The 12,101-nt window shown below is 40.3% G+C and overlaps 1 protein-coding gene across 11 annotated transcripts in view; it reads right to left on the bottom strand.

Moving 5' to 3' along the window:
- Nucleotides 1-12,101, bottom strand: part of smoc1 (SPARC related modular calcium binding 1) — a 40,442-nt gene that overhangs the window by 7,818 nt on the left and 20,523 nt on the right. For 3 of the 11 annotated variants that reach the window (XM_026310112.1, XM_026309933.1, XM_026310021.1), the window contains exons 6-11: nucleotides 12,014-12,064; nucleotides 11,415-11,462; nucleotides 9,362-9,451; nucleotides 8,820-8,900; nucleotides 3,980-4,172; nucleotides 2,080-2,216 (exon numbers count right to left, since the gene is read on the bottom strand). In XM_026310112.1, the coding sequence (XP_026165897.1) occupies nucleotides 2,080-2,216; nucleotides 3,980-4,172; nucleotides 8,820-8,900; nucleotides 9,362-9,451; nucleotides 11,415-11,462; nucleotides 12,014-12,064 (600 nt within the window). The remainder of the gene's footprint in view (nucleotides 1-2,079; nucleotides 2,217-3,979; nucleotides 4,173-8,819; nucleotides 8,901-9,361; nucleotides 9,452-11,414; nucleotides 11,463-12,013; nucleotides 12,065-12,101) is intronic. The other 8 variants (XM_026310343.1, XM_026310404.1, XM_026310197.1 and 5 more) reach the window with 7 other exon arrangements.

Raw genomic sequence — 12,101 nt, forward strand, 5'->3', positions numbered from 1 at the left:
CTGAGGAAGCATTTTGAATAAATTTACAACAGACATGAAATGTTTTGAAAGACTTAAGAAAAGCAGAGCCAAGGCACATGGCAAGAAGTGGGACAGAAGTGTGTGGTGATAAGAGAGCTTTGTTGAGCAGTGCAGACCTGTTCATTTTTATGGCACTTTTCTGGACACCTTGGGTAACTCTTTTTAATTGCCCAGATGTGTCCGTTAAATGCTAAACCAGTGCAAATGTTTCCCTCTTGACTGTATCTTATAGGGAAACTTCAAACACGGCTCCATAGTAAACTAATCTTCTTATTCTGTCTTTTTAGTTTCTCTCTTTCTCTCAAGCTTTCCTAGTTGATCCCCTCCTCCCCTTCCTCATTGTCCTCTGCTCTGTTCACTTCTTTTCATTGCTTTTGTGGTGGCTCAGGGCGTTCTGTGGGAGGTTCGGCGTCCACTGCCCCGCCAGGTGAATCTAATTAGCATTTCCTACAAGGCAACAAGCTCAGAGAAACACTGCCTCACTGTGCCTTAATCCAAGTGTTAAATTAGGGTGTTACAAAGCACACATCAGTATGGCAAGGTGTAAAATGCACAGTGCAGGACCTTTGACAGCAGCCAACCATCTTTGGGTCACTTGGATTTGATGTTAATCTTAAGTCTTTAAAAACACATAAAAGCTGCACTAAATAAGGTTGTTTCTCTAAAAACAGACCCATCTGTTCAGGCAAACAAAGGAAGGTTGGCAATAAAGAAGAATTATGTGAAGATTGAGACTTACAAAACTCTGGTTACCAATTTTTTGGTTTTTTAAACCCTTGGTGCATTTGTGCAGGTTTCAAACATTCTTTAAGTAGTTTACTTTCTTTGCATATGAAATGTCTTTAATGCCTAAAGAGTTACAGCTATCTACACTGAGGTCTGCTCCTACACACTGGCTGCCTGCATCACACCTGTGTAGTTGGATAGTTTTAACTCAGCTCACAGAAAAGAGCAGCTGGCAAAATGTACGTCACTTAGACCCTTGCTGCTTTATACTGTACTGTGGATGTGTGATTTGGGCTTTAGTGTGTGGTGCAGTTTATTGTTGCCACATTACAAAAAAGTTTAAGTGGTAAAATTTTTCCCACTGCCATTTCACCACTATGTAAAAGATGTGGTATTTATAGAATTGTGGCATCGGGGAATGTCAACAAAAGTATTTTCCCCTAAGAACAGTACTTTAATGAGAAATAATTTGTTGATAGAGTAGCTATTTCATTTTTTTAATTTTTTACATTTTGACTAAAAAAATGTAAAAATCACAGATCCAGACTTTGGTCTGTGGAAGCTCTTTGGAAGAGGAAGCTCTTATCTGCACCTCCTGACAGAGCTGGTATTGTGACAATCTGTGTACAGTGAGATTGAACCTGTAGCTGTGTTGTTACTCAACTGTCCTCTCAAGCATTCTTTTTCATGTGATGGCCATGAATTATTGTGCTTTGTTGTGGCGATTTAGAACATCCCTCTATAGTACATAAAATATCTCCACTCAGAACCCCGTGGTCTCCAACACCCCCAGCAGCCCCCACAGCCTCAACACCACACCCAGCAACACACACACGCACACCTTCCATAAAACATGCCACACATCTGCTGCACAGCCAGGAGTCATGCTTGACTCTGTAAACTTACCAGATGGGGAATTAAATACAATGCAACTTTAAATGATGGGGAAACAGAGGGGCAACAAAAGTAAGTGAGCAGTAACATGGGCAGACGAGCATGTGTTAAGGTTACAACCTCTGGTTTAGAGTCACTAGAGAAAGTGGGATCTATGCTTAATCAAAAATCTCTCTATGGTCATGGAACATAAAGGTGAATTAAAGAAATATATGTTTGTATGGGGTGGCAGTTAGAGATATACTCCACAGATAAAGAATTTGCAGGGTGGTGCCTTTTCTTTTAAGATTTCCAAAACCAAAAATATAAAAACAAAAGTATACAGAATAGATCAAACAATGTGTTTTTCTGCTCTAATATATGCTGCAAAAGTGAGTGTGTCCAGTTCACCAGCTTTCTACCTACAATAATGACACCAAGACCAAAAGTGAAATGAACCTGTCAGGTCTCTGCCTTGAAAGGGATCTTCTGTGTCTGAGGTACGAGATCGTGCAGCTTCATCACACTCCGGCATCTGGTACCTGTTACACAGAGGGGAGCAGGGGAGCATGTGTGTAAGACAGACAGAGAAGAGGCTTGAGAAGGAAAGGATAGACATGCGTTAGCAATGTGTGGAAAACCTCTTTTACATTTAAAAGAGCTTCTAGTCATGTTGAAAGTTTGTTCAGAACAAAAAATAGCCATGTGACCGAACTCAAAGCAAAAAACACAAGATTTTCTTGTTTGTCTGAAGTGGAGATGTTACGGGTGCAGAATAAATACTCTGATTACTAATCCTTGAAAATTTTATGATCACATGAACTCTGTGATCTCTTCACAGGATGCATTCCTCAACATGCATGCAAATTCGGCTTCCGTAAGTTCTAACCTGTTGCTCTTTGTCTTTATTCTGTATTTCCCATGTAGGTCTGTAAAGAATTACTGACATTCATTAATCATTTATTTTATAAATGCTTAATAAATTTAATTTGACATGCACAAGGCTAAGTTTCAGAGCCATAACAAACTGTTTGGCATTACACTTGGCATGACTTGTTTTCTTCTGGCTGTTGTATCAGTGCTTCTTGAATAGGATGGAAAATTGAGCATGTGTGTCTCATTTTTTCTTTTTTTAAAGTAAAAGCAAGTTGTCATTTCTTTTTTCACGGTCAGCACAGTGACTGATCCAAGATGGAATGACTGATGCATGACTCTGCACATTGCTATCCAAAGGAAAGAAATTTGGATGAGTGGCTAGAGGTCTAGTCAAAAAGCACAGATTTCCTATATAAAGAATTTTTTGTCTAAAATGCAGATGAGAATTCAGTCTTGAGCTGTCAGTCATTTTGAGTTGACTTCAATGTAAAAAAAAAAAAAGTAATTTATTTGAAACAAAATTCTTTATCCAAAACACACAGCCTGTTATCATTTATGCAAACAGTATTATTGCCAGAAATCAATAAAAATCTGTATCATGTAAAACATAAACCTACATTGATGCCCCTTCGGAAAGGAAAACAGATTATCTGTTTACTGCTGTTTTTCAAACATCCAATCTCTGTCTCCAGTGCTGTGTTTCAACCCTGTGTTGCAGTATTAGTGTTCTAGAAACCTTTAAAACAACCAAGACATGATCCACTGGCATGTTTTATTTAAGCTTCTCTGCGAAAAAACCTCTTAGAAAAACCCATTGTGCTTTCACCATTTCCTCAAAAGCAGTATAAACAGTAGCAACTTCACTGAAAACACACGTCATAGCAAATACAGTGTTTATGGTCAGCTAAACGATGTTCCCATTGGGGCTTCAAGCTAATGGTTTTTTTAATGGCAACAGCAGCTTGGATCCTGAATTCTTCTTAGCAGGCAAAGTAGCTTTTTGCCATTAGCCTTAAGGATGAATGTTGGTCTGTTGGTCAGTGGTTGGTTCAACACTGTGGTGCAGACTGAAATACATCTGTTTGATGGATTGCCATGAAATTTGGCACAGACATTCATGGTTCCCAAAGGATGAATCTTAATGACTTTTCTTTGAATTTTCCTCTGGCGCCACCACAAGATTCACATTTTTTGGCTTTGAGTGAAATGTCTCTAGGATTGATTACCATTAAATTTGTTGCAGAGATTCATGTTCACCTCAGGATTAATTTAAATGGTGATGCCTTAACCTTTTGTCTAGTGCCTTCAGCAGGTCAAAATTTCACTTTGTCCAGTCCCAACAGCCTCAGCCGTACATTTTATTCTGCTTTAATAAGCAGATATTAGCACGCTCATCACAATAACTATAATGGTGAATATACTAAACATTATACCTGCTAAACATCAGCAGGTTAGAATATAAAACTGATCCTTATTACATTACCTGGTCGAGGTTCCAGGAATGGGCCGTCCCGTGTCCACCAGAACACACCAGCAGTAGCCTGTGGACTGGTGGCACTGGATCGGTTTATAAAGGCCTCCAGGCCCACAGTCAGGGATGAAAATGGCCTCATGAGGGTTCTGCCGGGCCTCGTCCAGGGCACTCTGTCTCTCCTGGTCACAAGAAGGAACTTTCTCTAAAACCATGAGAAAAATACTTAATAGAGAGACACAACTGTAAACCAGACATACAAAAATCTAAAAGATAATATATAAAATTATAGGATGAATAAAATCAGGATAATCATGTTCATGATCAAACTGAGCCTTTACAATAAAGCTCTGGAAAAAAAAAACAGCTTATTGTTGATGACAACTTAAACCATCTCTATGACAACTAAGAAAATTCAATTTGCTGAGGTAGATTGTGAGATGTGGTGAAAGCTCTGGAAAAAGCTAGTGGATCCTGAGTTGTTTTTCTGTGAAATCAGTATGCCATTGTCATCCAAGTTTTTTTCACTAAGTCGTAGGTTCCAAGTACTTGGCTTCAGACGTACCCCTTGAGAAACCTTATTCCTAGAGATGGTGCTACTTTATGCCCATGTTCCTACAAAGTCCTTGTATCCCCACATGTCCTTTAGGCCATACCCAGCAGTTTGCCTTTAACCTGAAGCACTGCTACCCTTAAACATTTAGCATTCCTTCCTCTGGTTGCATTAGGAAGTTTTTACCCACCATAAGCACTTAAATCTACCTCTCAACAACCATTCTAACCTTGGAAGATGCTCCCGCAGCACCTCTATTTACATTCACATCCATTTAGTCTATTGCTCACTCTTAAGCCGAGTACAACAGAGCTAAGCTAGTTACCATGACGATGAAGTGTGCTATTATGGTCATTCTTCATTTCACATTCAAGTGCACCGTGACACACCATGCTACAGTAACCAGGTCATGCTGACTGTGTGGTGATGTGGTATTTTCACTTTGTGAAGCTGATTGTTGCCACGGTGGTGCTGGAATTCACAGTTCACACAGTTCACACAGTTCCAGATATCAAAGCATAATTAGGACAATACAGCACACACACTGCCTGGTTCAAGACAACATCAGGACAGCAGCTTGTGAACTGAGATAAGGCATAGCTACCGCACCCTGAGCAGCAGCGGTGGAACAAGTAGTCACCTTCTTTACTTCAAGTTTAACCGATCCAAATCTTTGTACTCTGCCAAATTTCTTTTCTTATGCTAGAGAATCTAGTGAGACCCAAAGCAAATTCAAACCATAGACCAGTCTGAGGTCTTTTGCCCTCTTCACCCTCCCTGTCCTGTGTCACTACAGTGTGGACTACAGATGCCTGGTTGTGGCACAATGCACAAAAAGCAGCCACCAGACCAAAGCTAGTGTTAGCTGCCTATTGAGTTCCAGGTGCAGAGCACCATTGAGCAGCATTGCAGTGGCATAGTGTCAAGTGACATGAGTTACATACTTGGCTAATGTTATGTGTAGAGGATTATTATTTACTTGGTCAGGTCTGTTGTGATCAAGAGAAAGTGGTGACGGTGCTTTTAGTCACTACCAAGAGATGCTCTATGGCTGAACACAACCTTTAAATCTATGGCACATGCAGATATTATCAGTACCAGTTCACACACTGAGCATAATGCTAAACAATTGTATAGTTGATTTTGAAACATTATAGACATCCTTCTCATATGGAATATTTTTTTAGGAAAATAGATGTTCTGCAGGATTTCATGAAGAATAGAATGGTGAATTAATAGTTTCTTAGAGTAGAGAAATGGGAAGAGATTGGCAAAATAAATTTCACCAAACGTGTTCTACAAATGTGAAACACAATAGTTCTTTGTCTTCCTCGCTGGGAATGTTAATGAAGATGGAGATGACAGTGGTGGCAGGTTGAGCAGCAGCAGCCCTGAGGCCAGGCCGAGGAGCGTGGGATGTGTGTGCGGGGTGTTCATGTTTCCTGAGCATGGCTGCCAACACAGACCTAAACGTTGCACCAAACTTTTCTTTTGTGAAGAATCACACTCAAGTGTCCTTAGTGCAGTGCCGTGGCTCCGGTCCTCGCCAAGGTTCCTTCCATCCAAATTATTTAGCACTGTTTATTATACAGAGGTTGTGCTGGCGCCAGGCAGAAGGATTCCCAAAAGAAAATTGTTTTTATACATATAAATGGAAAAAGGCTGGATGCTTGCAATGTAATCCTCTCACTTTTGTGTGGAAGTGAAATTCAATCTGTGACTTCTTTGCCTGCCTTGCATATCTGCATTAATGCTCTATTTATTTTTTGTTTTTGTTTTTTTATTTTATTTTATTTCTCTTCCTGAATGATCAGAAATGCAATCCCTTAGAAAGCAAATATTGTCCTGAGAAAAAGAGAAAGCCGCATGGGTGGATGTCAGGACCAACTGTAGCAATTTGCTCATTGTTGTGGTGGTTTTCATCAGGGCAAACTGATAACGGCCAAAAAACAACCGGGTGTGTAGTGTCTCTGATGAGAACAGGCCTGCCCCATTTTATGCCTTTCACTTTGGCCCTCATCCTGTTCATGCCCAGCCAAGTGACACTATTTTTAAATCCTTTACTACTTTCTTTCTGTTTCTCTTTCTTATCATATAACCATCATCAACCCATTCATCCCTTCCTCCCATTCTTTCACTTTCCTTTATCTCCCTGTCTCTCTGCTCCCCTCCATCCTAATACCTTCCCTCTCACCCCCACCCACCCTTCACCCCCTACTCCTCACTTCACTCCAATGGCTTTCAGCTGTGGGGCAATCACTGCAGCACTGTCTCTACCTAACCTTCTCTGCAGCTAAAATAGCAGAAATATTAGAATTAGGGGGAACTCTCTATGTTGTTGACCTAGAGGGCAGTAAAAAGAGAAGGATGGGGAGAGTTTACTCTCATGTTCAACATGTAATTTTCCTGTGTGTTCTCTCCACACACTTTTATAAATGAGCTGCATGACTCCCTGCAACACTGGAACAGCAGCATGACAACAAAAATTTGTTTAAAAAATAGACTGCATTGCTTTGCCTAAGCAAACAGGTCACACTAACACTCTCTGCATCACTCTAAATCATAATTATGAGGTATCCAGAGACAGAGTCAGAAAATAAAGAACACAGTTTTTATGCACACAGGAGGGCTATTCTCAGGTTTTCCAGCTTGTAAGGAGAGAGAGACAAGACAGAACAATTCCAATTCTGATGTGTGTAAGAAAGAGACTTCCCGGCTCTAGAAACAGTTTTAGCAGGGATGAGGAAAGAAAGAAAGGTCTGTGTAATGATCTCAGGCTATCTTTCCAGCTGACTGCTTGCAGTTTCAGACTCACTGGGTTTGGGCCTAAAACATCTATCAAGGATGAAGCACAATGCCTATCCAGTAACAGCCAGACACACACAGCAAGTAAAAGTTACAATCTTAAGTGAAGTTAGCTTAAATAAACCTTAAGTATAAATTCAGAACTTCTCAAATAATCTGCTGATTCTTTTCTGTATTCATTTAGTAGATTTTTTTTATTTATTAGTTTCTCTACAAAATATTGAACAACCTGCTCAACACCAAACAGCAGACAGACAGTCAGCAACTAACTGGTGAAGACAGTGGATAATAGGGGAGCTAAAGAGTCAGATGTTTCTCCCAAGAGATGGTAGAGACCAAAGAAAGAGCTAAAATGTTGTACTCATGACTTGTTTCAGTAGGTAGGCAGTACTACACAATCATGCATACTGTATACAATCACATACAGATGCATGGGAGGACACACACATCACTCATGTCTCAAACGGTCCATGATGACATCTCCCCCTCACTTGGCCTTGTCACTTGCTCTTTGAGGACACTGGATGGTGATTGGAAACAGGAAGCTGGTGTTTCCACAGAAGTTTCAAAGAGCTGTCATGGCGAATATCAGTTCAAATACAGTCCTCAATTCTGGCCTGACCACAGTTTCCCCTGCTGCATCTGTATCATAAAATGTTTGTGTGCTTTAGCCTCTAAAATACGTTTGAGGTGAATGTGAAACAGCAAAAGGCTCAGAAATTAATCAACTAGTCTACTCTGTTATGAAATAACATCCATACAACATATATGTGTGTGTGTGTGTGTGTGTGTGTGTGTGTGTGTCCGTCCGTCCATGTGGCTGTAACACGCACGTACAGTGTGCGCACACACACACACACACACACAGACACACACACCCCGACCACATTCAACCCTTGACCTGCTGCAGAAGCGTGAAAGGCGTTCAGCTGCCTAGAGGGTAGTGAACATTTGAGGTGTAATTGAAAAGGAGACAGAGAAAGATAAACAAATTACACCAAAGGAAAGAAACCAAGAAACATAATCCCAGCAGTGTGGGGTTGTCTTCAAACTGGAGGCTTTAAACCAGGTAACACTGGAGCCAAATTTATACTTTGAGTGTACACTTTAGCTACTTCTCTGGTTTAGTTTTTATATTGCTCTTAAGAGAAATATGTGGCTAATTATTGGATCTGGAAACGGTTTTGCGGCGCTATTTGAGTAGACGGTTTTACTTCTGGGCATATGGTTTTATCAGTGGTGTGGTCAAGGACATACTCCCTCACTGGCTTCCCATTAGTACTGTAAAAAGCCAGCTTAGCTTGTTACAGGGCTGTTTTGGCCACCTGTGGGACTGTATTGATAGTGTACTACATTGTAATAATAAGAACTCTGGACTGTTGTCGAAACATCCCTGTTCTACCTTTAGTTAAATGACTAAAACTAAGTATAATGTCTGTCCAGGAGGAAAGTAGACCCTCAGTTTTTAAATATTAAAGGATTTCTTTCTCTTACCTTGTTTCCTGGAAGTGGAGCTATTCTGCCTATTTTCCTTATAAACCAGATGTTTGATCCACAGCGTTGGAGCAGTTATCTCTGCAGTGACAGGATGACAAAACATGTATCAATAGTTTTCACACTTTTTGATGATCTCAAGAAAATTGACCACAGTTACGCTTTATTCAGCCTCACTCATAGCTGCATAGATCAAACCCAACTTGTACAGCCAAGCTTCGCCCACAAAGCTACAATTAAATTTAAATCCAAGATCTTAGTATTTCCAAAAATATCAAATATGTCGTCTCATATATTTTACATCTGGACTTTTCCATTTGATGTAATTGTGGATTCTTAAAAATGTGATCTTTGGTTTCAATATTAAATTAATGAAACACTGTAGTATCGTTAAGTCTTGGAACAAGTTGCAGATCAAAAGCTTAAGAGTACATAAAGGAGAAATGCTGTTAGCCTCCGTTACACACTGATGGGTGGCTGTTGGCAAACTGAGGGACAGTTTTGTTGCTGTGAAGGTGGAGGTGCACTTAGAGGAGACTTACCATCGCCCTCAGGGGGGGCATGAGTCTCCATGGTTGGTGTGGGCTTGGAGCCATCATCTGGGTTGAGGGTGAGAAAGAAACGGAAAGAGACTACCATTATTGAGGTTAATACAATCTACTCTCCAGAACTGTTGAATGGTTGGGATTTGCACATGGCCCGGCCAAGACAGACAGACAGAAAGACAGACAGAAAGACAGACTACTACAAAAACAGAGGACGACCACCCACGTACGTGTCTCTCTGTCACACACATCAATGAATCTCCTCACACTAACATGATCAGCCTGCACATTTAGCACACTCCCTCTGAATCAAAGTGTAAACAACACACACATACATACACTCACATGAGGAGGCTCCCACACCCCCATCAGGGCTTGCATGATGGCAGTGCAGGTGTAGAATATGTTGATGGGATAGAAAAGCCCACCCACATCAAACAGAGGTGAACAGACCCCTGAACAAGTGAATGGTTGTGAATGGGATTGTTCTGGGTTGTGCAAACTCAGCAAGTAGCCCCTAAAGTTTAAATCTGTTGGCTTCAAAGCTGCAGGCTGAATAAATTCTCACTGTCTTTCTCACACCCTCAGCCCTCAGTTGGCAAGTTTAAGGAAAACATTGAAATATTTCAAATGTATTCTCTAAGTCTAGCCAGAAAGTTGTTTACTAAATGTTATGAAGTGAAATGTTGTGGTTTTCATCTCTTAGTCAAAATATCTGCCACTGTCATCTTGCTTTGTGGAAAAGTTGAAAAATCTCATTCTGATATTACCATAAATCATAATAAACAGTATATTCCAGCATCTTGTCATAGCTGTAACATCATGTGCTAAGAGAAAACCTACTTAAAAACAGAATTCATTGTACTCTGAAAGACAATTTACTTTGGCATTTATATGCAGCAAAGTGTGTGAATACAACATAATTCTGAAGAAGTAAATGTTCAGAGGTGAGAGATCAATCCTGTAAAATAACTACACATGAAACAATGCTGTGAGTTCAGATACCTCTTATACTCACCAGTGTGCAGTTTTGTTGCATCTGGAACATTCCTTAAGAAATAATTCAATCAAAAGCAAACCACAGAGACACTCTGACTGGAGTCATTCTACAAACATTTGAGTCCTTATATCAGATGACGTGTCACTATCTTAAACACTCGAGGTCAAACTGACCTGAGCTGGTTCAGCTGTAAATAAAACTGTAGGTAAAATGCAGCAGGTTGGTCTCAGACCTGGGTCAGACACCAGTGAGAAATATGCACCAGGATTTCTTTGTACGGTATGCTGCTGGGTTCTGTTGGACAGTTGATGATGTGTGCAGAGCACGTTAAAACAACTTACAATATTTGTCAATCACTGTTTGATCCAGGTCTGGACTGTGAGGGAGAAACAACATAAGCAGTGACTACGAACCCGCACCAAGCAGCCCGTCTAAGTCTGAATTTTCACTGATGTTTCTGAAGCAGAGCTGCTGTTTGTCGCATGTTGACCCAGAAACAAAAGCTTTGCATTAGTTTTATTTTAGTTTTCCTTTAAGCATCGACTTACATTAAGGGAGCTAGAGAAAACTATAGAACCACAGTACAGTCATTCATAGGGTTTTGGCATATTTTTCAGTCTTGAGAGATACAGTATGAAGAAAGACATAACTAAAACACAATCAGTCAACCATCATGCATTGGTACTTCAGCACTCAGCACTGTTGTTGATACATTTACTGAAGGCTAACAAGTACTAGAGCATTAGTGATATTGTCTATGTCTAAAGTCTGTGTGCTCATTTAAAAATCTCAGCATGCATGTTAAAATGCCAAGCACTAAATGCTCCTTTTGTGTATTTTTAACTAGGAATCTGGTTTGATTCAAATCTTCCCCAGCATTGCAAGTGAAACATCAGGCGCCTTTCTGCTCTGCACAAAAACATTACGGACTTTGTGCTGATCAGCTGGAGCAAAATCAGGTCAAAAGACATTTGAAACTTGTGCGCTCTTTCTGTCTCAAACAAACATTTAGTCGCATGCACACACAACATACAGCAGATCTCAGCTCACCTTTTCTGCCAGAGTTCGGTGGCCCAGGTGGTTTATCGGTTACTGACCCTGTGAAGAAAAAAAAAACTTGGCCAAAGACGAAACAGCAAATACACCTACACCACCTCAGGAACATTTAAAGATTTTGGTTCTAAAATGCTCTTTAATTGTTATAAAAACAAAGAAATACTATAAATTTACCCACCTCCTGCAAAGAAACACATTTGCAACAGCTGCAGTCTTATGGCATCTTGTGATTTAGACTTAATGTTGATTGGTCCAGTTAAATACTGGAAAAACATCGACAGATTCCCCAACCCAGTGACGCCTTAGAGTTAGACACTGACGTTTATTGAAGTTTGAAAGTTCGATGAGCACATTCTGTTAGTACTTGATTCTAGGCACACAGCTGCAACACTGGACAAATATGTTAGTGTTGACCAATGCAAACCTGCTCAGGAAATGTATAAAATGATTATCAGAAATTATGTTTTACATTTCCGTTGTCATTTGGTTCATGCAGATAGTCTCATGCATGGATGGAAAAAAGCTAAATATAGTGCAACCACGGGCAAAGGGGAGAAATGTTGGGTGAAGGCAACTAGAAAGAAATTTACTACCTGACAATCCACTTGTCCCAGCATGAGTTCCCATAAATTCACGGAAGTTTCCTGCAAATGTATGTGAGATGATTGATTTGGGTCATAG

Source organism: Mastacembelus armatus, chromosome 22 (assembly GCF_900324485.2).
Source record: "Mastacembelus armatus chromosome 22, fMasArm1.2, whole genome shotgun sequence".
NCBI classification, from domain to species: Eukaryota; Metazoa; Chordata; class Actinopteri; order Synbranchiformes; family Mastacembelidae; genus Mastacembelus; species Mastacembelus armatus.